The sequence below is a fragment of the Poecilia reticulata genome, chromosome 22 (genome assembly GCF_904066995.2).
Source record: "Poecilia reticulata chromosome 22, P_reticulata-male-v2, whole genome shotgun sequence".
NCBI lineage: Eukaryota > Metazoa > Chordata > Actinopteri > Cyprinodontiformes > Poeciliidae > Poecilia > Poecilia reticulata.
Window position 1 is genome coordinate 18,223,556 of NC_088851.1, and position 26,388 is coordinate 18,249,943.

The 26,388-nt window shown below is 38.1% G+C and overlaps 1 protein-coding gene across 3 annotated transcripts in view; it reads left to right on the forward strand.

Annotated features, from left to right (window-relative positions):
- Window positions 1–26,388, forward strand: part of LOC103458525 (ryanodine receptor 3) — a 108,702-nt gene that overhangs the window by 57,077 nt on the left and 25,237 nt on the right. For all 3 annotated transcript variants that reach the window (XM_081603659.1, XM_081603658.1, XM_017302490.2), the window contains 36 exons: window positions 124–210; window positions 374–600; window positions 1,640–2,444; window positions 2,761–2,961; window positions 3,990–4,092; window positions 6,061–6,192; window positions 11,647–11,920; window positions 12,076–12,190; window positions 12,670–12,802; window positions 14,267–14,370; window positions 14,519–14,654; window positions 14,863–15,049; window positions 15,165–15,273; window positions 15,676–15,796; window positions 16,333–16,502; window positions 16,699–16,919; window positions 17,117–17,207; window positions 17,720–17,860; window positions 18,888–19,051; window positions 19,199–19,277; window positions 19,626–19,715; window positions 19,802–19,948; window positions 20,796–20,858; window positions 21,017–21,092; window positions 21,350–21,473; window positions 21,626–21,741; window positions 21,821–21,888; window positions 21,982–22,103; window positions 22,265–22,314; window positions 23,075–23,135; window positions 23,971–24,209; window positions 24,793–24,874; window positions 24,965–25,095; window positions 25,244–25,567; window positions 25,680–25,920; window positions 26,020–26,107. In XM_081603659.1, coding sequence (XP_081459785.1) covers window positions 124–210; window positions 374–600; window positions 1,640–2,444; window positions 2,761–2,961; window positions 3,990–4,092; window positions 6,061–6,192; window positions 11,647–11,920; window positions 12,076–12,190; window positions 12,670–12,802; window positions 14,267–14,370; window positions 14,519–14,654; window positions 14,863–15,049; window positions 15,165–15,273; window positions 15,676–15,796; window positions 16,333–16,502; window positions 16,699–16,919; window positions 17,117–17,207; window positions 17,720–17,860; window positions 18,888–19,051; window positions 19,199–19,277; window positions 19,626–19,715; window positions 19,802–19,948; window positions 20,796–20,858; window positions 21,017–21,092; window positions 21,350–21,473; window positions 21,626–21,741; window positions 21,821–21,888; window positions 21,982–22,103; window positions 22,265–22,314; window positions 23,075–23,135; window positions 23,971–24,209; window positions 24,793–24,874; window positions 24,965–25,095; window positions 25,244–25,567; window positions 25,680–25,920; window positions 26,020–26,107 — 5,622 coding nt within the window. The remainder of the gene's footprint in view (window positions 1–123; window positions 211–373; window positions 601–1,639; window positions 2,445–2,760; window positions 2,962–3,989; window positions 4,093–6,060; window positions 6,193–11,646; window positions 11,921–12,075; window positions 12,191–12,669; window positions 12,803–14,266; window positions 14,371–14,518; window positions 14,655–14,862; window positions 15,050–15,164; window positions 15,274–15,675; window positions 15,797–16,332; window positions 16,503–16,698; window positions 16,920–17,116; window positions 17,208–17,719; window positions 17,861–18,887; window positions 19,052–19,198; window positions 19,278–19,625; window positions 19,716–19,801; window positions 19,949–20,795; window positions 20,859–21,016; window positions 21,093–21,349; window positions 21,474–21,625; window positions 21,742–21,820; window positions 21,889–21,981; window positions 22,104–22,264; window positions 22,315–23,074; window positions 23,136–23,970; window positions 24,210–24,792; window positions 24,875–24,964; window positions 25,096–25,243; window positions 25,568–25,679; window positions 25,921–26,019; window positions 26,108–26,388) is intronic.

The window sequence follows — 26,388 nt, forward strand, 5'->3', positions numbered from 1 at the left end:
GTAATACTTTTTCATGACGCATCACCAAAATGCTTCCTGTAAGTCCTTCCCTCTTGCTCCTACTAAAACTTATGTCTTTTTTTTTTTTTTACTTTAACATGAATGTTCTTTTCTCTGCTCCAGGTGGAACCAAACACAAAGCTCTTTCCTGCCGTGTTTGTCCGACCCACCAGCCCAAACCTCTTTCAGTTTGAGCTGGCTAAGATAAAGGTACACTCTTGTTTTTGTTCCAACACACACTTGTTCTACCACTTGAAATAGTTCAATTCATCTAATTATTTCAGGAGATGTAATTGCTTATATAATATGAACTGAAACATGCTCAAGTGCTCATATGAATATACATATATATGCATTTGCTTGTGCTGCACAGAACGCAATGCCACTATCATCAGCCATCTTTAAGAGCGAACACAAGAACCCGGTGCCTCAGTGTCCACCCCGACTGGATGTCCAGACAATCAATGCAGTGCTGTGGAGCCGCATGCCCAACATCTTCCTCAAAGTGGAAACAGCCAGAGTGAACGAGAGGCACGGCTGGGTGGTTCAGTGTGTGGAGCCTCTGCAGATGCTGGCAGTTCACATTCCTGAGGAAAACAGGTGGTGCACCCAATTAGTTTGCTGTAGCTGAAGGATAAAAAAAACAAAACAAAAACAAATTGCTTTTTCTTATTATTATGCATTTCACCTTTATGACATAACAAAGATTCTTAATCAAATAATAATCCTCAATGGGTTTTTGGTAACTCACTGTCAAGGACCAACAACAAGAAATCGACTAATTGTTGCCAAGAATTAATTGCCATCAACCTGAGATTTATTCTTAAGCTGTTTCTGTTTTCATATAGGACTAAAAAACATCTACAAGTGGAAAAAAGCCATGACAAATTGGTAATCCTGTACGTAATCCAGAAAAATCTCCCCCTGAGGTTACGCTGAGTAACGGCGAGACATAAAAAGGGAAAAGAATTAAAAGCTTGAACTCAGTTTCAGTGTTAAATGTTAAATGATGTGGCAGTGCAAATACAGAAGTACTGATCAACTATGGCTATTTTAAAGGGATTATTCCAGGATTGCACATCAGCAAATCCCTAATAAAATGAAATAAAATATGGAGGTTTTATAGTCCAGCGAAAAGTTTACATTCAAGTTCTTCTTTTTCACTCACTGTTTATTTTTGATTCACAGTATAACTAACTAAATAATATCTTCTCTTCTTAGTTCAGAGACATCCAAGGGATGAGAGAGTGATTGTTATTCCTGTGTGTCTCCATGTTGCCCTTTGAGAAACTGGGAACGTATTATTGACCATTGTCAATCCCTACCCCACTCCAACCCCCAAGGATAAAAGGATAATTGGGTGTAGATGATGAATGCATGATATAAAGTAGTGAATCCAGATGCACCCACACATTTCATATTATTAGCGCTTGAAACTTGAAAGTCTGTTTAGCCATGTTCACGTTTGTTGTTTGAATGTGACAAAATGGAAAAAAAAAAAAAAAAGTTTAAGATGCATGAAATTCTATTTTTATTTTACTATCCAGGGATCATATTCAGATTGGTGCTGTGTTAAATCTAGTTAAATGATAGCTCATTTTAGTAAATGTCGTATGTGTCTCTTCCTTTCATTTCAAAGGTGTGTCGACATTATGGAGCTGTCAGAGCAGGAGGACATGAGGAAGTTCCACTATCACACGTTGAAGCTCTACTGTGCCCTGTGCGCGCTGGGAAACACCCGCGTTGCCCACGCCCTCTGCAGCCACCTGGACCAGTCGCAGCTCTTATACACCATAGATAATCAGTACCTCTCTGGCATGTTACGGGAGGGATTCTACAATGTTCTGATCAGCATCCACTTAGAAACCGCCAAGGAGGCCAGACTCATGATGAAAGATGAGTTCATCATTCCAGTCACAGCTGAGACTCGCTCAATTCGTCTCTTTTCCAGCGCCTCTAAAAAGCACAGCCCGCCAGGGGTGGGACTTAGCACCTCCCTAAAACCCCGCCTCAACTTTACCCCGCCATGCTTCATCAGCACCAAGAGGGATTATCTATACAGTCCGCAGATCCCACTGGATGCACTTAAGGAAAAAGCTATTTCAATGCTGACAGAAGCTGTTCAAGGCGGTGGGCACCACATTCGAGATCCTGTTGGAGGAGGCGTAGAGTATCAGTTTGTCCCAATCCTGAAGCTCATTAGCACCTTGCTGACTATGGGGGTTTTAGGTAGCGAGGACGTTCAAAAGATTTTACTGCTCATAGACCCAAACGTGTTCAGAGATACTCGTGAGGAAGGGGTCCCAGGGCCCACGGACAAAGAGGGACTCACTGGTACTGAGGGCAAGGCAGTTGAAGCGGGAGAGGAGGAGGCCGCAGAGGAGGCCAAACAGCCAATGAAAGGACTGCTGGAGAAGAGGCTGCCGGAGCCCGTCAAACGACTGGTAACAATGAAAACAAGAAATACCGCTGAAGTACTGAAATAAAATGAAATAAAATCAATTCTTGAGTAGATAATGATTTATTGAGAAACATCTGTAAATGTGTTGGTACTAATTTCTAAGAACGGCCACAGCTCTTTTCTTTATCATTTCCTCAAGAAGTGGTTCACTGTAATATTCCTATCAAAGGTCATTCAAACATGAAATTATCTATTTAGAGGGGATAATGTATAAACTCTAAGGCTGTTTTATCCAAAGCAGTACTAAAAACCACCTTCATCTCTGAGAATTGTGTCTTCTCCCTTTGTCTGTTCCCCAGATGTGTGAGCTGCTTCATTATTTCTGCGACTGCGAGCTGAAGCACCGTATTGAGGCCATTGTGTCCTTTTCAGACAGCTTTGTCTCCAAACTGCAGTACAACCAGAAGTTCCGCTACAATGAGCTCATGCTGGCCCTCAATATGTCGGCAGCCGTTACAGCGAAGAAGACCAAAGAGTTCAGATCTCCTCCTCAGGAGCAGGTCAGGCAATATCACAGTTAAAAAATGTTTCTGATGTTGAACCTTCAACATCAAAAAACAAAATTGTGAGCTGACATGCACGCTTAAAAAAAATCAGTCAGTTTGTGTTTATTTGAAGCTATGGTTCAAAAGACAGAGCCAACCAATGATTGGAGCTAAACGCAACAGACTTATGCAGCTGCCATCCACACATGAACCCGACCCCGGATAAGTGGAAGAAAATGGATGGATGGATGGATGGATGGATGGCTGGCTGATAAAATGTGACTTGTTTTGAAGAATTAACTTTTAATTTGGACTAAAATTAGAATTGATCGGTTACGACTTTGCATTTGGATTATTTGACGCTTCTATTGATGTTTGCTATGTGAACTTAAACTGAAAAGTTTCTTTTGAGGTTACAATATATTGCCACAAAAAAAGCCTTGCAGGCACCCTGTCTCCAGCTGCGTATGTGACTAGATATTGGGACAGAGTTGCATAATGCCTATGATTCATTTATATGAATGGATAATTTCCCATCCATCCATTAGTCTACAGGGGTTTGCATCATTAGTCTTCCAATTTTGCCTTTTGGCCTCAAGAGAGTGAGAGCTGCTCCTTGTCCCAAATGTTTCTGAAACTGTTCTATATCTTCAATAAAGCTTAAAGGCAAATTCATCCCGTGCACCGCTGAGCAGCCGCTCTCAGCCAAAGAACCGCACACGCATTCAGCTCAGTGTCTCTTAAAAGTCACAGCTGGAGACGAAGTACCCCACTTCTCTTATAGTTTAATGTCTTGCATCGCCCTTTTGCCTGCTGCTGCAGAGACATTTATTCACAAACGCAGTTTTATTTTTTATTTTTTGCCTTTTTTGTAAATCTGACATTGATGTATTATATTGAGATGACATGAAATGAAAGGCAAGATGAGTCATCAGTTAAATACATAAACCTTTAATAGAAAGGGACAGCTTCAAATGATACTCAAATGCATATTTTGTAGAGTGGATACACTTGTCTGATTTCATATTTTTCTCCCATTTCAGATCAACATGCTGCTGACTTTCAGTATGGGAGATGACTGTCCGTGTCCTTCAGAAATACAGGAGGAGCTGTACGACTTCCACAACCAGCTGCAGCTCCACTGTGGTAAGATGCAAATGTAGGAAAAACGTTACGAGCTTCTTCTACGTGCGTACTGTGTAAACGTAATGCAATGTAATGAACTTATATTGCACTAGTCAATTTTAAAATTTGTTACAGGAGATTCACAAAGGCAGCATAAACTGCTGCTGTAGTGTAGATAAACATATAGCAATACAACAAAGGCTTATTTAAAAATAAGTAGGAATTACAATCACACAACTGCCTCTTTCTGTTGTCTTATTGCAAATAAAATTGTGTAACAGACACAAGACCTTGTAAAAGTATTCACACCTGTTGCAGTTTTACACATTTTATCACATTACAACCACAAACTTCAGGGCTTTATCTAATATTATCTACAAAACTTTTTTTCTCCTACTATGTTATCACTTTATGCAACAATTACAGCTGCAAATATTGTGGATTCTTTTCAGTCTTTGTACACATTTCTGTACATTTTTCTTTGCAAAATTTTGAATATGCATTAAGACTGGATATAAATCATCTTTAAATTCTTTAAGTATTGCCACAAATTTCCATCTGGGCTTTAACTGGGCCATTTTAACTAACAAATATGCTTTGATTAAATTAATCATTGCATCTCTGGCTGAATGCTTTGAGTTGTTGTCAAACTAGAAGCTCAACCTCAAACACCAAAAGGAAAACTAAAACCATATTTCATTTTTCTTATACTTTGTAGTTGTGCTGGTCTATCACATAAAGTTAGTGCCCAAAAAATAAAGTAAAATTTGCAAAATCATCAAAGCGTATACATACTTTTGTAATGCACTGTAAAACCTCTGACCGTTAGGCCAATATTTTTAATTAGCTCATTGGAGTTTTGCGAAAGTTTTTGGAGAGGAAGAATATAGCTGGACAACTGTGCAGCACAGGAGCTCAGTAGCCAGAGAGAGTTAAATATCAAGACCTCTGAACCTCCTTCTTTCTGACTGGATAGCAGGGCAACAGCCTGGTCAGTAAATCCTAAAGGTATCTAGGTCTAAGACCCTTTAAGGCTTTAAAGGTAAGTAATGACTTCGCTCCTTTGCTCACCTGATTTACACTAATAATTTATAGGTTCTTCTAAAACACAAGGAAAGGTCAGAAGAATGTAATTCACATTTTAATAGCAACTTGCAGCCTGTGGTTGCTGGTTTAGTTAAAACATTCATGGATAATGGATTTTTGAATCTGCTTTTTGGTGTCCTGGTTATTTATCTATACTAACTCTAAAGCGTTTGCATAGCCTAGTAAAATGGCAGCTTTTTGTTCCATGAAAAATGCAATAAAAACCATCTCCCACAAAGCCCTATACAGTTTAGCTAAGAAATGCAAGGAAAAATGTTAAGATAAAAATAAATCAACAAATATTCATTAATAAATATTGAAATTGGATCAAATGGAGCATAAAACAAGGTATTTAGGGTGTTGCCATGCATGCAGCCAGATTATTGCTGTTTTTGTTTTTATTTGCAAGATGTCACTGTGAAATGATATTTTTTGATTAGTTTTTCATTAGTTTTTTTCCTAAGAACATGTTTAGAATGTAAATAACTAAATATGGAATACATCTTTATGCAATTAAAAAGTGTGCTGTATTTTCACAAATGATATTGTAAAAAGTTGATAAAAACAAGCTCTCTCAACAGAGTTCAGTATTTTATAAGAATGTTCTGACATTTTGAGCTTTTTCTTAAATAATTGATCTACCAAATCCTTCTACTGCTGCGCAAACAGCAGTCCCAGCTGTGCTGCAGGGCCCCATGCTGCTCTGGTACCCCACCCCCATGTCTTATTTAGAAAACAATAAAATATGACTTAATATTGACAATAATTTAGGACAGTGGTGGTGTACTTATTATTCTTTGGATCAAACTCAGAATATTTGTCTTAACCTACTCAAAAAACAAGCTATGCAGAAATTCAGTTTCAATACTAAATGGATAGTGTTTGCTTTCTTGTGCTTTTTAGGAATCCCAATGGAGGAAGACGAAGACGAACGGGATACATCTATTAAAGGTCGCCTCCTTATGCTGGTGAACAAGATTAAGAGTCAGTCCTATAAAGCTCAAGAACCAACAGAGAAGAAACAAGCTGCACCATGTGAGTAAATCATTGTTTTTTTTTCCTATGACTGTAATAATTCGTAGTCCTGAAGTGCTTGTTAAATGTTGTGTAGATTCACAGTGGCATGGAGTAAATTTCATTAATTTGGCCGCTGGAAAACATTATAGGAAATACAGCAGTTGAATGTCCAACATTTAAAAATGAGCTAGTTTGAAAAACAGAAACATGCTTTTCTTTAATTTTTTTTGGTTTGATTAATTTGTGTTCCTTTTACACCTGGACACATTTATTGTGTTTGCACAGCCCCTTTACTTTTCTCTTGCCAGATGGAGGGAAGGTTTTCTTTATTTGCTCCTCTCTTTCTTACATGTATGTCTTTGGCTGTTGTCTGAACTGAGTTGCCGTGTAGAAGCCGTTTCAATTTTATTTCAGTTTCTTTATGGAAATACACAGTCTGATGGAGGAGAGAATCCAAACTGAAGAGCACCATCTGTCAGCTCTGGGAGAGGAGAAATATGAAAAAAAAGAAGAAAAAATGTCAATATTACCAAACCCTTAATGTGAATAAACTCAAAGATGCACATTCATGGAAAGCATACAGGCTCTCAAGCATTGCATTACCAGAAAGATAAATGTGAAACAAGTTGTATTGACTTTTCTGTCTTAAAAAGAATTGCATAGCAAGTATAAATGCTGTTGCAGTAAAAAGCAAGATCAGAGTGCTTCTGATGTCATCCAACCTATTTTAGTGCATTTCACTATTTTAGCAACAGTGCCTTTGGGAGGGGGAGAAGGGGTGTATGTGATGAACCAACACAAAGTGGCAAAAAGAACACTGCAGATTGCAGATTACCTTGAACACAAACTTTCCATTAAACATAGTGGAGGCAGTAAGAATTCGTTTTATCAGCAGAGACCAGAAAGTTAGAGTTCTAAGAGTTGTTTAAAAAATAGATGCAGCTAAATACAGGCAGACATGTAGAACTGCCCAGTTAAAGTTAAACTATTTCATAGTTTGTAGCAAGACTTGAGATTTAATCTTTACAGCTAATTTCTTCCCAATCTGAATGACTTAAGGATATTTAAAAAAGATTAGGCAAAGGATTGACTACAATTCATCACTTAGTGGGTTTTTTTGGTTTTGTTTTAGGGCAGAAAAATTAGAAAACCAATTTGATCAGCAGCATCAAATTCATCAATTAAACAGGAGAGAGACAGAGGTTCTACTGAAAGTATTTTACTTTTCAAAATAAAGTAACCGTTTTGTTCCAGTTATGTCTGTAGTGCACAGGTCAGGATTCACAATTGACCTAAGCTTTGAAGAGAATTCTGGTGTCAGCATTTCATTCTGCACTCACATTAAGAATGTTCAGCCTTCGAGGAGCTTACAATTTTTGAAGTAAAATTATTTTAATGTCAGCTACTTTAGGGGCTGCACAGTGGCACAGTTGGTAGAGCTGTTGCCTTGCAGCAAGAAAGTTCTGGGTTTGATTCCCGGCCCAGGTCTTTCTGCATGGAGTTTGCATGTTCTCCCTGTGCATGCGTGGGTTTTCTCTGGGTTACTCCAGTTTCCTCCTACAGTCCAAAAACATGATTGTTTTGTTAATTGGTCTGTCTAAATTGTCCATAGGTATGAGTGTGTGTGTTCATGGTTGTTTGTCCTGTGTGTCTCTGTGTTGCCCTGCGACAGACTGGCGACCTGTCCACGGTTTACCCCCCCTCTCGCCCGGAACGTTAGCTGGAGATAGGCACCAGCACCTCCCGACCCCACTAAGGGACAAGGGTGTAAAGAAAATGGATGGATGGATGGATGGATGGATGGATGGATGGATGCTATTTTATACATTGGCGTATAGACTCAGAACCCTCTAACTGGTCTCAAAGTTATATGAATGAAATGTTTTCCAGGCACAAATGTGTCTACCGTTTGACAAAGGTGATTGTGTGCTGATGCAGAAATAGAGAAGCGATGGCATGAATTTATAATACTATTAACTGGACAATAAGGTACTGTCGTTATGTATGATGCCCATTCAGCCTTTCCCTAAATGTTCAGCTCATGTACATTGCATGTGCAAGAAAATAGAAGGAAATGGTGGAAAAACACTGTCATGATCAACCAGATTAGTACCCCACGATGCACAGGGAGTCAAAAGACAGGCATTTGCATAATGGTTCCACTTTGCCTGCTTTTAAGCAAATACATCTTCTGGGAATAACCGCCAAGGATAAATTAAGGTTCTTAAATGATATGTTAATGGCATCTAAAACTGGGATTCAATTCAACCCCCCCACCGAAACCCACCCCACCAAAAAAAATCCACCAAACATTAGGCTACAATCCATTTAAAAGCTGTTGAGTTGTTTTAAGATATGCATGCTGTTTCTTAGATACTGAAAAGTGACGCATTGATCAGAATTTTGTGATCAATTTGCAATTTCTACGTTTGAAAAGGCAACCCACTAATACTGAAATGATCCAATGCTCATTTCTTTTTAAATAACACAATATAGCACAGGGGTCTGAAGGTCTTGTACTAGAGGGCCAGTGTCCTGCAACTATTAGATGTCTCAGCTACAACACAACATATTTAAATATATATTAGCAGTGCTCTGTTGACTTTCGTTGCATTCTAATAGGTAATTCAGTTGTTCTACTCAGGTGTGTAAGACCTTGGACATTTCTAAAATATGACAGCCGTATCATTCTGGAGTTAGAGAACTATAAAATACGGACAGAGGTGATTATGCACATGTAAGAGTGCAGCCCCTATCAAACAGTGCTTCACTATTATTTTTTTCTAACTGAGTTTGCTTATTAAACTGTTAGCTAATTCTATTAAAAGTTAGCACAGATAAGACAACTATTATTATTAAAACAGCAGTCTCACCATGTGCATTTTTCTTAACTCTGACCTTAACTCTGACATTTCTTAAAGAATGCCAATTTTCCAAATCCAATATGTTCTGCCTTCCTGGTGTCTGCTAAAGATCTTGCTCTCCTCGGCTCTCTCAAAGCCAGAATGAATAGCAGACATGTCTTGACATGTCATACAAAATATATTGTGGTTTTAAACATTTTTAAATTTCTTTTGTTTTCTTATTTTATAGTAATCTCGGTAATCCTGAAAATGGCATAGTTAGTGTCTTCACACCAGAGTGGTGTTTTTAGCTGGAGGCTTAGTGTAGATCAGAAAACATGTTGTTGTGTTTTTGACCAGTCACTTACCAGCTGTTTCTAGTCTCCAATCAGTTGCTCTGTGCATGGCTAAAAGAGTGTGTGTTAATTGTGTCTGTATTTACAGATGAAAAAGCACATGTACTTTCAAAGGTTTTGGAGAAGATAGGTAGACAAGCAAACAGGGTTTATGGTGAATTAAACATTGAGACTCCAGTCATAAATTCTCCTTCCTGTTAAATCAACTGTAGTCTTAGATACCCTGAAGATACAAACACCACTATCGTGGCCATTATTTCAGAGAAATAAGTAAAAGGAAGACAGAACTTATTTTCTTCCTTGATGAATGACCCGACCAGCATAAACATTTAATGGTTAGACATGGTTCCTTGCCTTAGCTACATGCTAGTTTTGCCGTCAGTGAAACTCTTGACAAGCCACATCTGTTTGAGGAGGAAATGTTGGAGGGCTACATTTGTCACAGAAACAAATTAATAGTGTGTGTATGTGTGGTTTATAGTGTGACATGAATGTCTGTTGATGTGAAGCAAACTGGCTGAGAGGATGAGTTGTCACTTCTGGTTTCTCTTGAGTAAAAGCTTGTGATATCATAGAGCTGTGCAATATGGACAAAAGAAATCATGGCAATACCAGTTTCATTAATCAATTCAAGTTAAAAGCCTAGTGCCTACAATAATGTTAGTTTCAAAACAAAGTTTGAAACGAACTGAATGATGTTATGGATCAATAATGACAATATTCAACTTGCAATAATATTGATGTAGAAATGTCATTTGCAGCTCTGTTTAAAAGTGTAAATAATGTTTATGTTTATGCAAATCAAGTTAACACTGCTCTTTGTGATTTCTTCTTTGTTTTGTGAAAATCTTAAAGGTCATCCAGCGTTGATAGAAGGTGTTGTCTAATTTATTGAATTTTGAAGCCTACATAATCATTCTTTTTGACATTTTCTGTTTGTAAATAAATTATTGAAATTGTTCATTGTCCAGCACTATAATACAGTATTTAGTAAAAACTGTTAGCCAAAAATAACTATTTTATTTTTTATAAAAGTTAAATAAAAGCAACACTTGCACACTTAACTCATACTGCTCCCCAAATATTTTTTTGGGTATATCATGTAGTAGAATTGCAAAGCACTTTGATATTCTTTAATTGATGCTATGCTCTAGATGGAGTTGACTTGCTCAATTGTATATTGATTCTTACTGTAGTAAAAGTCTTTTCTGTAACATTTATTTGTTGAGGTTTTATCTTTCTGCACAGACTTTGTATATTTGACCTTGTAAGTTGCTAAAACGAGTAGTTTTGACATGTTCGTTTAGCAGAATATTACATAACTTTGCATTTCTGTTTTTTATAGAATAAACAGAATCCCAACAAATTGATTTTATTTGATTAATTAGTCCGATTATCTCATCAAGTAGCCAATCGCTTATAGCTTAAGTGTAATTTAAAAACACGTTTGCTTTATCAAGTGTGATGAGTGGTGCTTCCATAGTTGTTTACCCAGCCTGTGATAAAAGTACACATTTAAAAAACAACCTTTTTTTTTTTTTTACTTTAAAGCACGGAAGAAGTGTAAGAGCAGCAGATGGAAGAAATCAGAGCTGATTCTCTTCATTAAGCTGGAGTAAATTTTGTTACATACTCTGCCATCTCACAAAATTCACAAACTGTAACACTAAATGTTAACACTTTTGAGACCATAACTTATTAAAACCATGGTTAACCTTGACATCAGTAAGTTGCCCAAGCCTATCTTGATGTTTTATGCCCATTTTAGCACTTCTTGACAGCTTACAGGTGATATTGTTTCCTCTGTTCCATGATATCTATACAGGGATACAATTTTGTCCTCATATACAATCAATCTGTGAAATAGTCCTAATACGTATTTCACTTTGGACCTAAAAATATATATATATTGCTGAATATAATACATTGGATATGTCTAAAAAATGTTTATGGTTCTGAATAGTTGACATACACATAACCATAAACTATTGCTCCAATTTTAATGAAGCATTTGACAGAACCCACATGTGAACTGTTCAATCATGTTGCTTCTGTTCAGCTAGGTTTGTGCATTAAAATTTTGTCTTAGTTAATATGATTTGTCGGACAGATGGTCCATCAGTTTTCTATAGACCAGATCACTATCAAGAATTAGGATCAGTTGTGTAACAATTAAGATATATTAAATGCTCCTTTAGCATGAATTTGTATGGTTGCCAATATTGTTCTTTTGTTAAAATGACACAGTGATCTTACCAGGACTTCTTCTTTAGCTAATCTGAAGGAGCTCATCTCTCAGACGATGGTCAGCTGGGCCCAGGAGTGTCACATCCAAGACCCCAAACTCGTTCGCAAGATGTTTAGCCTTCTGAGGAGGCAGTATGACAGCATTGGGGAGCTTCTCCGGGCAATGAGGAAGACCTACACCATCAGTGCTGCCTCGGTTCAGGACACCATCCACCTCCTTGCCTCCCTCGGTCAAATCAGGTCTCTGCTGTCTGTCCGCATGGGGAAAGAGGAGGAGAAGCTCATGATTGATGGACTCAGGTAGGTTGCTGGATAATTTTTCATCATCATATTTCAGTGTAACTTGTTGATAGACCAACACCAACTGGCTGTTTGATTATGATTACTTGTGTCACTAACATTTGGTCTGATTTGTTACCCACGTCTAGTAACAAGTCTCTTATTTTACTTTGCAGTGATATCATGAACAACAAGGTGTTTTACCAGCACCCAAACCTGATGAGAATACTGGGCATGCACGAGACCGTAATGGAGGTCATGGTGAATGTGCTGGGAGGAGACAAGTCTCAGGTTTGAAGACATCTGTATCTACACTGATTATTATTTATCATTAGGTATCAGTCAATCAGAGAGGCACCCACTGATGTCAAAACTACTAACAATGTTACTCTTATCCTCATGAAGTTTGTGCATTTTCCAGCTTTGCGTGAAGCGCTTTGTGTGTGAATTATGGTTGTGTTTGAATTATGCTTGCTGGCATCGTTCTGACAGCATGTTGGCAGAAAGACAGGAACAACAGAAAGTGACTGAGTGACTGGCAATGTGTGAATGTGTTACACCTTTTACATATCAACAAGGAATGAAAACATGCAGGAGTATATAAAGTTAGAAACCAGTTGTACCCAGATTAATGCAGAGTCTTTAAATCAACCTTATCTGAAATTACACCAATCCATTTCAATTTACGGTTAATGATGTTGTGAAAAAATATTTCAAGATGAAAAGATGAAAGGACATAATCATGTTATTTGTTTAATGCCACCTTACAGGAAATTGCTTTTCCTAAAATGGTAGCCAGTTGCTGTCGCTTCCTGTGCTACTTTTGTCGGATCAGCCGACAGAACCAGAAGGCCATGTTTGACCACCTCAGCTACCTGCTAGAGAACAGTAGTGTGGGTCTTGGTAAGTGCATCTTTGTTTTGTAGCCCCACTCTGCGTTGGATAAACTCAATTACCATGTGGGTTTACAGCATGTAGGAATTATGGACTGGTTGGAAGTAAATCTAAAGTGTCTCTGAAAAATAACTTTCTAGATCACTAGTTCTCATACTTTTTAGATCAAGAACAATTGCATTTTGATAGTTTCACAGTTTGAAATGTTTGCAAAGCATTAAAACAATTCTGGTTAGGATTTCCTTTTTTACATTGAAAATTTAAATCCAGCGAGGTTAATACATTTTTCAGTGTACTTGCTCCCTTTGGGTTCTGCAGTATTCTGTAAACATCAGATCAATCAACTTCTATGCAGATGACTACCACATTTGCTTGCATCTAAAGCCAAATAATCAATTGACCTTAAAGCTTTTTAATGTTATTAAGGCACAGATAGTTTTCATTTTCTGAGCTTCACTGAAAACAAAGCAGATGATTTTATTAACCTTGTACTATGTGTCGAGAAAAGTCGAGCTCATCCCACTTCCCCATGCTGGAGATTTTAGTTTAATAACAACAATGAATAAAGTTACCTTTAAAATTAATTACAAAGGTGACATCAAGACCCAACAGTAGAGTCAGACGGTAATAAAATTAATCTGGTTGTGTTTGTTGTTATTGTGTCCTGCAAACTTTGCTTTAATTCTACTTTTTTTCTATTTAATCATAAAAAATCATAGTCAGGCAAAAAGAGAGTCATGGAACTGGTTGAGATCTTTCCAGGACACACAGAAAACAGGTCACAAAATCCTGGAGCTACTAGTAATCTTGTATTATAATTTAATGTTGAATGAAACTCATGTAATCTTTGTTTTTAAATGCAATATGAATTTATTATGTTTTAAAGATGAGTAAAATACATGTAATCCTTTCTTTAAAGGTTACAGGTTGGAGGGGTAACCTTTAAAGGTTACCCCTCTTTGCCATTTTGGTTCTCTCAAGCCATATGTCGGGTCTGTGTTAGGAAACTTATTAAGGATTTGAATCTCATAGTTAATATTCAGATCAGCTTTGTTTTGTGGAGCAGCTTTCTTTAGTTAGTAATAGAAAGTAAAACCCAGCTCAGTTCTGTTATCACACTCATCTTGATTTATACAATGCACAATAAGAGCAAAATGGCAATGTTTTAATTTATTTTATTATTTTTCTTTACGTCTGTGGTATGTTTGTTTGTGTCTTGTCTGTTTTTAAGCTCTACATGAAGTTTGTGTTTACTTTATAATTGATTGCAGTATTTCTTCTTAATATGTTTAAAGGCAATCCAAATACTACCATTGGTACTTCTACCAACCATGCCTACAGGACTAAAAAGTATAAAGGGAAATAGCACCCTCTGCTGATTGTTAAGATTATGTTGCCATGCACATCAGTGGGAACTTGCCTTAAAATGGAACAGTAACCAGCATTTGGATTTATGTGTCCTGGACATTTTAGCTTCACCAGCGATGAGAGGATCTACGCCTCTAGATGTAGCTGCATCTTCTGTGATGGATAACAACGGCTTAGCTCTAGCACTGGAGGAACCTGATCTGGACAAGGTAGGACTTGTAGTTTCTTGTCTCTCGGTAAAAGTCGGTCTGTCTGATTCCAACACAAATTAAGATTATGGATAAATAGAAACATCAAACAAATGAATGTGCCTTATATTTGTCATTACATAATGAAAACAACATTATTTATCTGTAGGTGGTTACATACCTGGCTGGATGTGGTCTACAGAGCTGTCCCATGCTTCTGGCTAAAGGGTACCCAGACATTGGCTGGAACCCCATAGAAGGAGAGCGTTATCTCTCCTTCTTGCGTTTTGCGGTCTTCGTCAACGGTATTTCTGCTTCTACCCACACATTTCTTTTTCATTCAATATGTCAGTGTTTATACCGCTCTTTTCCTCTATGAAAGCATCAAAATCTTCAAACAGCTTCATTTACCCAGCTATGTTAAAACAAATGATGAATGCGTATTCAGGAAGAGCAAGCTTGCTGTTTGGTCTTGAATGTACAAGCTCATAGGGGTTTCTGTTTGTGTTCAAGGAGAGAGCGTGGAGGAGAACTCGAGCGTTGTGGTGAAGCTGCTCATCCGACGTCCAGAGTGTTTTGGCCCTGCACTGAGAGGAGAGGGAGGGAACGGCCTACTGGCTGCGATGAAGGAGGCTATTAAGATCTCTGAGACTCCTGCTTTGGACCTGCCAGGCTCTGTGCATCGAGTCAGCTCTGATTTGTAAGCCAACGATTTTAAATATGAAGATCAGATGCTCCTTCTTTGACGCATGAACTATTGTGTAGGGCCTTTTAAAAATGCTTTTTATCTTCTTTTATTTATTTTTCTCTGATAGGTCAGCTGATGGCGATGATGAAGAGGAGGTGGTCCACATGGGCAATGCCATCATGTCATTCTACTCTGCCCTCATTGACCTGTTGGGACGCTGTGCCCCTGAGATGCATGTATGTGTGTTTTAAATTTTGTGACATTTTTGGTGGTTCTGCTAAACATTGATTAGAGAAGTTCTAATCAGAGATGTGTTGCTGATGTAAGATCTCTGGTAAATATGAGATCGTAAATTTCTGATTCACCAGAGATTTACAATCAGCATCGTGAAGCTCTGACCTTTCAATGCTGATTTTGAATGTTTCTGATTTATCTTTCAAAACTATACATACCAGATAATTTTCAATTTTGTGTTTTTTGAAAACAGCATGTTGCATAAGCAATTGAAAACTTAAAATGACAAAACAGATTAACTTTATTGTATTATGGTTGCTATCAAAGTGCTCTGGTGTCATCTAGCTGTATATTCTTGATGTTTTTTTGTGACTCTTAATTTTCCTGGATTTGCTTCCTTTAAGCTCATCAACAAAGGAAAAGGTGAAGCTCTGCGCATTCGAGCAATATTACGTTCCCTAGTGCCCACCGAAGACCTTGTAGGAATTATCAGCATTCCCCTCAAAACGCCCATTCTCAACAAAGGTACCTGTTAGTATATTTCCCTTGAATATACAGTTTTATTGATATATACAAAATGTATTTTTATGTTAGAGATTTATGTTTTATAGGTACATAATTTACATGCATGGATGTCAGAAATCTCAACACACAAAAAAGGGTTACAAAGCTGTCTACATTTCAAACAAAGCGTAAAGTTATGGATTTCATTTCATGTCTTTTTAGTAGCCCAATACTTTACGGTACTCTCCCTTGACTCAAAGTAGGCCAGATGATTTCTATGGCAAGCTGTCTTGCTCCATTGATCGATCTGAATAAGCATGACAAGATTGGGCATTACATTTGCTGCTGTGTGCACTGGCTCACCGGTTTCATCAGCAGCTAAACAAGGAATACAGCAAGTGAGAGCCTGGCACCAAAAAAACTGCCAGCATAATAAAGAAACACAGCTTTTATGTACCGTATATGTTTTCTTGGTTAGTTTTATCACTTTATTCGTGAGTGAACTAAGCTGTTTAAATATTGTGCTGCCTTTTTCTGTCTGTTTTGATTCTTCTCAGACGGATCAATGACTGAGCCTGACATGTCAGCTAGCTTCTGTCCAGACCACAAAGCCCCGATGGTGCTGTTTTTAGACAGGGTGTATGGTATTGAAGACCAAAGCTTTCTGCTACACCTGCTCGAAGTCGGCTTCCTCCCCGACCTGAGGACGGCTACCACTCTGGATACGGTAATTTGAGTTGACAGCAATGTGGGACACAAAGAAATAAACAGCCATAATAACATGATCTTCAGGACCAATAATCTCTGGAGAGAAATAGTATCAGCTCCTCATAAGGCTGTGGTTTTGGCATGTATAGCTCACGCCTGAATGATTATGTTTTTAAATCTATACATAAACATATATTGATATTTTCTCTCACCAGGAGGGACTCTGTACCACTGAGACCGCCCTGGCTATGAATCGCTACATCGGCTCAGCCATGCTGCCTCTCCTTACCCGGTGTGCGCCTCTCTTTGCTGGCACAGAGCACTATGCCACTCTTATCGACTCCACACTGCACACTATCTACCGGCTATCCAAGGGCCGCTCACTGACCAAGGCACAGAGGGACGCCATTGAAGAGTGTTTACTGTCTATTTGCAAGTAAGAAACACAAAAATAGATTCAAAGTTTCTCCTGCCTGTATTAAACCATTCATTTGAACTGCATCTTTTAGTGACTGTCAAGGGAAATTATATTATAACTCTCAGCTCAGTTTACTTATTTATTCTTTTATGTCGGCGTGATGAGTTTGACCGGAGTTTCAATATGCCCAGAGCAAAAGTGTTATCTCTGTGCAGACACCTCCGCCCCTCCATGCTCCAACAGCTCCTGCACCGTCTCGTCTTTGACGTGCCCTTGCTGACTGAATACTGCAAGATGCCTCTAAGGGTTAGCAATACGTATCTCTTATATCTTAAATAAAGTGTCTTGAATGGATTTGTTTTTCTTTTCCCTCTTCCCTATTTTTCCTCTCTAACCTCTTTTACTTCTGTGTGGTTTTTGTATGCTCACACTTTGTTCCTTGGATGTGTCGGGTTGTCAGCTTTGTAGGGAAATACTAAAGCCTTATTCACCCCAGTTCAACAGACAGTTTATTACAGACAGTAATGTAATAAACTGCACGCTACTGTTCTGCATTACTTTCCCCCTCCCCACTTTAAATCTGAGACATGGGAAAAGTGGTAACACCTTTATTAAAACCTGCCATTTAGGATTTAAAAATAATAAAGTAGGTGTTGGATTTTATGTTTACGTGCCTTTTGGCAATAATGTGTTTCTTTTTTTTAAAGAATGTAATGGTTAACAACTGGTCTTCAAATTTATATAAACTCTTAATCTTACTTCTATGTCCATACTTATTTATTACAATAAGTGTTCCTCTTCGTATTCATTGCCTCCAGCTTCTAACCAACCACTATGAGCAGAACTGGAAGTACTACTGCCTCCCCTCAGGATGGGGCAGCTTCGGCACAGCATCTGAAGATGAACTTCTGCTCACCAAGAGGATCTTCTGGGGGGTGTTTGATTCTCTTTCCCAGAGGGTAAGGTGCTCTTTTGTGGCATTTGTTTCAGAACTTTGTTTTGTTATACGTGAATTTCGCACGTTCAAAATCACATGTAAGAATTGGTGCTCACACATGTGATTTTGGTTTTGTATAATTTATTTAATGATATACTATGGGAAACATAAATTTCTATTTAAATCTCCTAGAGATATAAATCGTGGCAATTTGAAACTCATGGAGTTGCACAAAAATGGTGCATAGACCTAGCTAGTATAGAGGCTTTCTAGTCATACTGACCACACAGTGTGCACTTACATTACAAATATGATTCAACCAGCTGCATTCACAAATGCTCATATTACATCAAGATCAGCGTGGAAACATGTTAACACAAATTACACATGTGAAATTAATATCTTGCAGTATATATTTAAACAAATGTTTCTCATATCAGATTTAGCATGAAACTGTTTTATTTCTTCATGTAAACTTGTTTTATCTGTCTGTCTGTCCAGGAAACAACGTATGACGTATTTTTTGGAAAGCATAAACGTTATGTGTTTTTCTCTATAAAATCTATACTTCATTTTTCACCAGGTTTTACTTGCACCATTTTCTCTTTCTGGTGTTTATCTGTTATTGGTCAATAAATTTATTTCTATAAAGCAGATCTAAAAAAAAAAAAAACAATTCAAGAAAAAAACAGAACTCATCAGTCTTTTATTAATTTGTATGTAAGCAAGGAAATGCTTTCGACGTGTTAGCATTGCAGATCGCCAGACTCAGCACATCTCACTAAATGCCCCATCACGGAAACAGGCTGTGCAAAGAGTTGGGCAGAGAACATCAATATCTGGACAGCCCATCATTGATCCAAGTCCTTAAGTGTGCTGGTTCTTCAGGCTTTAGAATAATTCTTCATTAATGTCTCTTCCTTTGACCCATCCGGTTTAAATTAAATGTAAAACACATTACTTGATTTGTTGAGGACAGTTCCTTCTCTGTGAAATGTTGTATAACAGAATTTATTTGATCAATTGTGCCTTTTTCTTTCCCGTTGCAGAAGTACGACCCAGAGTTATTCAAGATGGCCATGCCTTGTCTCAGTGCTATAGCTGGAGCTTTGCCACCAGACTATGTGGATGCCTCCATTAGCACTGCCGTTGAAAAGCCTGTTTCTGTGGATGCTCAGGGAAACTTTGACCCCAAACCCATCAATACTGCTAAGTAAGCCATTATAGACTCTAAAATCAATGAGAAAAACAGCATCATTCTGACTAAATATATTGAGTAATGACATGTTAATGACTTTGCTAACATGTGTCAGTTCACGCTTTCAGAGTAATTGATGCCCTCTTTTTTTTTTTTTTTTAGCATTGTGTTACCAGAAAAACTTGAACATTTGACCAACAAATATGCTGAGCATTGCCATGAGAAATGGTCTGCAGAGAAGGTAATGTTAAACATAATACTTGGATTGCAGGTGAAGTTTGGGGAGATATGGGTTGTTAAATTGGAGAGAATTCCAATCAAAGCACAATGAATGTTTTGAGAAATTAAGAAGATCAAAATAAAAGATGGACAGACAGCAGTAATTGTTTCTGGCAAAGCTTCTCATCCTTATTTTAGTCACTGCTCAGACTGTGTTGTAACATTTGCTGAAAATTTAAGTAAAACTTACAATAGCAAGTTCTGAAAACATTGTAACTCTTAAATTTGTGGTGTACTTCACCTTAATTACTGAACAGTAGGATCAGTGAATATTACTTCTCCTTCAACTTTGTTTCTGCTTGTATCTCAGGTGCTGCTGGGGTGGAAATATGGGGACTGTGTGGATGAGAAAGCTAAAACTCACCCTCAGTTAAGGATCTACAAAGCCCTGACAGAAAAGGTAAAAACACGTGCTTAGAATAGCAACGTAAAGGCTGATGCCTATTTGCTTGCATGTAGTTTTTATTTTTTATTATTGTGTTGCAGGAGAAGGAGATTTACAGATTGCCCATTAGGGACTCGCTTAAAAGCATGCTGGCCATGGGCTGGAGCATCGACAGGACAAAGGATGGAGAGAGCATGTGTCTGCAGAGGGAAAATGAGAAAATGAGGAAAATATCTCAAGCTTCTCAGGTACGGTTTGTTCATTTTTTTTGTCACACAAATACAATTTTGCTCATTTTCATTTTCTTTATGTATGTGTTTCTGTTACCACAGCGAGACAAAATGTTGTTGTTGATGCAGACTTTTAAAGAGATATCTTCCAATCAGACATGCTGGTTAGGGCAAACCTGAAAAAAAAAAAACCTTTAGGGGATGGAAAAGATTTGAGGCTTTTCTCAAATCTCAAATCTACCTCAATGAAAGGCTGAACAACATTGTTGTTCAGCCTTTCATGGTTCAAATCTTATTTGTGTGTCAGATGGCCCAATTAAAGTTTATATTTAAAATTAGATGAGAATCTGTGGTGAAACTTGAACACTCATGTTCATAGATGTTTTCCAGTCTGACTGAAGAAGAATAAACCAATAGCCAATAAAAGACATAATAAAATGTGAAAAGAGTATGAATAGTGTGAATACTTTACCAAGGTCCTAAACATACTTTCAAAAATCAGTGCTACTCTTTCTGTTTGAAACAGAACACAGAGAATCAGTCAAAATTGTGACAAGAATTATCTTTTACAACCCTTCAATTGTGCACTTTCTAGTATTTGTCCAATAATAATTAATATTGTCTTGAGTTTTGAAAATATTAGCTTAAGTTTTTAGTTCTTGTCAAATGCTATTTTTACAGCATTGCTACGTTGTAAGGATTTATGCAGATCACTCATTCTGTGTTAATCTCTTTCCACAAAGCTCTTAAATCAACGAGTGCTCCTTTATGAAATCCTTTTAAGGGAGAAATCTTGTTTCATCAAAATGTTTATTTGTTACTGAAAGCTGACATTGTCTCACTTTAAATCTACATGTGTTTCCAGGCTAATGGCTTTAATCCCAGCCCAATAGACACAAGTAATGTGACTTTGTCCAGAGAACTGCAGGTGAGAAACTTGGCTTTATTGTATTTTTTTCCCTTTTTAAATCAAAGGAGCTTGTAAATGCACATCAGATCAAAGCAGTCTGTTCTGAATATGGATGAGTTCTGTGGGCGGGAAAAGGGTTCCTCACTGAGTTTGTCTCTTTTTGTCTTCGCTCCAAGGGGATGGTGGAAGTAATGGCTGAGAATTACCATAACATCTGGGCCAAGAAGAAGAAAAGTGACCTTGGAAGCAGAGGTGCATAGTTAATGAAGTGTATTAGGGATGCAAACTGGACAAAGACACCAGCCAAACAGAAAGATAGTTTATGTTTGCGTGTGGGTGGATTACAAAGCCATGTGCGGTTGTTATTGTTGTCTTTTTCATGTACTTCTGTAAATATGCTTGAGAGTCTGTGTTCTTGACAAATTAGGTTCAGCCACTCTGTTTGCCCTCACACATTGAATGGTGAGGGAGTAAATCACATCTGAACACAGGGCCATTTGTCGTTTCAGGCGGAGGAACTCATCCTCTCCTGGTGCCCTATGACACGCTGACAGCCAAGGAAAAGGCCCGTGATCGAGAAAAGGCCATGGACCTTTTTCGCTTCCTGCAAATTAATGGCTATAGCATTACAAGGTCAATATGTTGTGACTATGTCACTGGTTGTGTTAAGATCTTAGCTGCACTTTATAACCATCACTGGTTGTTTGACTGCTTTATTAAGTGCTATCAAAAGTAAATATAGTTGTTTAAGAATGGTATTTTACAGACAAGGTCTTATGTTGCAGAGGTTTGAAGGACTTGGAGCAGGATTCCTCTTCCATGGAAAAAAGGTTTGCCTATAAATTCCTCAAGAAGCTGCTGAAGTATGTCGATTCAGCCCAGGACTTTATCGCCCACTTAGGTATGATGCTGTTCCAGAGCATTAAAGTACACTTGCGGATTTCTTGTTGTCTAAAATAGAACATGTTTTCTCAATCCAGAGGCAATGGCAGCCAGTGGGAAAACAGACAGGTCCCCTCATGAACAAGAAATCAAGTTTTTTGCCAAAGTAAGGAAAGTTAGCAAATACAAATATCTAGAAGTTCATTATTTTTTGCTGTGGATTCTATCTGGTCTTACATTCATTGTTGGTGGTCTTCAGGTTCTCCTCCCACTCATCGATCAATACTTCAAGAACCACTCTTTGTATTTCCTCTCCTCTCCCAACAAGAACCTAAGCAGCAGTGGTTACGCCTCCAACAAAGAGAAGGAAATGGTCACCAGGTAGAAATTAACACGTTTACTGACAACAAACATTGTCAGCACAGAAAACATGTGCCTTGCTGCGTGTTTTCTGTGCTGAAATTTGAATCACTTCATTTATGTAAGTCATTGTGATTTTCTGAATTTTGTTTTTCTCCCTATTTCTGCTTCTCATACTACAGCCTATTTTGTAAACTGGCAGCTCTTGTCAGACATAGGATTTCTCTTTTTGGTAAGCTGACACTTATTAGTCAGTGACGTTCTTGCAAATGTGTTTTTTGTGTAACACCTTTTATAGATCATCCCCTGCAACCTTTTGTTAGCTATGTATAAGAACACCTGTCAGCTGTCTGCATTGGATTTAAAAACAAAGGCCTGCATTATTGGAAAAACTCATGCAGTAACAAAATCAGTGATAATTACTGCGATGACAGCATCTCTTGGGTTTTTAGCATCCTGAGCACCATAATCAGGTTTGGACATTTATTGCTGTCTGACTCCATCCAAGATGCAAAATTAATTTACCATCATTCATTAGTTTATTTTTGCAGCAACCAGTCTTCAGAATAAAGACATATTAAATAATATGGCATTTATTTGCAAAATTAATTAGGGATTCTTCCCCTATTACCTGGGTTACTGGTTACATAAAAAAGGTAAACAAAATACAAGATTTGAATTGCATTTATTAAACAGAGCAACAGAGGAAAACCAATTAAGATCACCAAATGCAAAACAAAAGAAAGGGAAGAAAAATTACATTGGCATGCTAATTGTGAGTTAGAATGTTCATTCCAATGAGGCTCATCTGTCAGAATATTTTTAGTTTAAGAAATTTGAGCACATAATTAATTAACCTTTGCAAGAGGTTTTTTTTTTTTTTTTCTTATTCATATACAAGTGCATTTAGTTATTTCTTTCATGAGTCATGTCAGAAAGTCAACAGAAGAAGCTGCTGTGTTCATGCTAATGGCCTTTGTGTTTTTTTGTAGGGAGTGATTCCACCACCATGGTCAGCTGTCTGCACATCCTGGCACACACACTCGACACCAGGTGCGCACAAATTAGGCAGAGCCCAAAGCACACAAGAAACTTGGCAGCTTAGGGTTTCCCTCCTAAAAAAAAAAAAAAAAGCTCAAGGCTATTATTTTAGGTAACCATGAACCGCTTTGAAAGTCATTGACACCTTTATTTTGTTAAGTGGATCTAATGTGACCTGGATCCTTTGCAGCATATTGGTTTTCTTTTTAGCATTTTCCTTTAAACAGTCTTTTATTCTTTCGGGAGATATTGGTATTAACAAAGAACTTCCATTGACATTAAAATAAGGCAGAACACATTTCATGCAGCACTTGTTGCCTGAGGCTCATAATGCTCTTTAGAGACAAGGTACTGTTTGTAAATGCAGCTCATACATAATGAGGCTAAATCAGCATTGCATTATGGCGTCTTGTTTATGCTGAAGAGCTACAGATGATGCCCACATAAGCGTTTCTCATCTCTGCCTTCTTTGTTCCCTGACACATTAAGGCCTAACAATGGGTAATTTATTTACTTATGTTATGAACTGCGAAATGCTGAGAATGAACACACTAATCATATTAATGTGTTGTGCTGTTTCATGAAGTTTCTTTCCTAGCTTCAGAAATGGCTGACTCACCTTGAATTCCAATTTTCTCCCAGTTCACTGGATAAATAATTAATGGCACCGTTTCTGGACAGATGGGCTAATGCTCGGGAATTTTACATCATGTGTGAGACTGTTCCAGACTGTTAGGTTGTAGCAATTGCATTTATGCATATTAAGTAGTATTTGTGCTACACACGCCAGTGGTTCCATACCAATTGCTTTGAGTTATTTATTTTATGCTCTTGTTGAATCAAACAGGACAGTGATGAAGTCGGGCTCGGAGCAGGTCAGGGTGGGGCTCAGGACGTTCTTTGAGAACGCTGCGGAGGACTTAGAGAAGACCTTTGAGAACCTGAAGCTGGGGAAGTTCACTCACTCTCGCTCCCAGATGAAAGGCGTGTCGCAGAATATCAACTACACAACTGTGGCTTTGCTTCCCATCCTAACTGCTCTGTTTGAGCACATCACTCAACACCACTTTGGAGTAGATCTGCTTTGTAAGTCCTGACAAAGAGGGAATGATCAAAGGTGGTGGGTTCGTTTTTTACTTTGTTTTGAAGCTGAAAACGACTTTTATCAGATGTGAAATTTTTTTAACACTTGAACACCTGATTGAACAGACCTTACATGCAAGACTTGTTCCAGTATACTGCAAAATACCGTGCTCGTATTAGTTCCAAGTAATAAAGATGATTTCTAAACTTTGACAATGATCTCCAGAGATATGGCCAGACAATCACTTAATTTTACTTCATTTAATTTATTTGATTAGGACACTGCACATTAGCCAACATTACCACAATTCATGGCAGTGTAGATATTCAGAAATTAGCACAATAAGCAAGTACAAAAAACAAAACACCTCACTATGCAGTTCACAAGACAGCAGTACAACACACATAGTTCTTTTAAAAGAAGCCACAATAACTAGCAGACGGATAGAAACAATCGATCCATCAGTTGATCATCGGATCATATACCTCCATACACATCTACTGCAAAAACACTGCTGTAGAAGCACACAAATCTCTTTCCAGTTTTACAGCCTACATGTAACTTTTTTTCTCTTTTTTCCCTCAGTGGATAATGTGCAGGTGTCCTGCTATCGAATCCTGACCAGCCTCTTTGCTCTTGGCACTGGAAAAAACATCTATGTGGAAAGGTATCCTCAGTGTAGATTTTTAAGTGAAGAGAATAACTTAGCAGAAGAGAAAGAAAACACGTTGCCATTTAATAATTTTGTATCTCTAAGGCAGCTGCCAGCTCTCGGTCAGTGTCTGGCCACTCTTGCTGGCGCCATGCCTGTAGCCTTCCTGGAGCCAAAGCTCAACACTCACAACCCCTGCTCCGTTTTTAATACCAAGAGTGCCAGAGATCGAGCAGGTGAGTTACAAATTGATGATAAAAGTCAAGCCTTCATTATTCTAGAACAATTTCCCCCATTACCAATAGACACATTTAAAAACAGCGCAACCTGGTATTACTTAAGCTTCCGTAACCATGTGTGAATGAAACTCTCGCTATGTTTTAGTGCTGGGAATACGAGAATCAGTCGAGGAGATGTGTCCTGGGATGCCGCGGCTTGACGGGCTCATGAAAGACATCAATGACATGGCTGAGTCTGGAGCGCGCTACACCGAAATGCCCCATGTGATCGAGGTGGTGCTGCCCATGCTGTGCAACTACTTGTCCTACTGGTGGGAGAGGGGCCCTGAAAACCAGGCTGCCAGTGGTGGAAGCACTTACTGCACTACTGTCACCTCGGAGCACCTCAGCCTCATCCTCGGCAACATCCTCAAGATCCTCAACAACAATCTCGGCATCGACGAGGCCTCCTGGATGAAGAGAATTGCAGGTACTGATGCAGTTTATATACCTAACAGACACAATCAGTCTTTAAATTGTTGGATTGCTAAATTATAAATCACATGGCTTAAAATGTGGATCTTCTTTTATTCAATGTTTAGTTTATGTGCAACCCATCATTAGTAAGGCTCGCGCAGACCTGCTCAAGAGCCACTTCTTGCCCACCCTGGAGAAACTAAAGAAGAAGACAGTAAAAGTGGTGGCTGAAGAGGAGCTTCTCAAGGCCGATAGTAAAGGAGACACCCAGGAGGCCGAGCTGCTCATTTTGGATGAGTTTGCTGTGCTCTGCAGGGATCTTTATGCATTTTACCCCATGCTCATCCGCTATGTGGACAACAACAGGTTAAATAAGTGATAGTTATTATTTTATATTCGAAATTTTATTGCACAATTTGAAAAAAAAAAACTAAGCTTACATAATTTTTTTTTCTTTTATTGCAGATCTAGGTGGCTGAAAGAACCAGATTCAGACTCCAATGAGCTCTTCAGAATGGTTGCAGAGATTTTCATCCTCTGGTGCAAGTCTCATGTAAATGATTCCTTTGTTCTTTACATCAAAGTATCCATATCACTAAAAACCATTCATTGGGATTTGATGTGATACTCAAACACAAGTAGTGTATAAATGAGTAGAGCGTTTACAGATGTTTTATCGATAAAAATCTGACAAGTATGTGCATCTGGATTCAGTCACCTTTATTCTTATATCCTTGAATAAAATCCAATGCAGCATTTTAAGATGTTTGAGTTGTTTGCCCAGTTTGTGATAGAAATTAGCAAACTCTCCAGAATCCTAAAATGTGCCCTCAA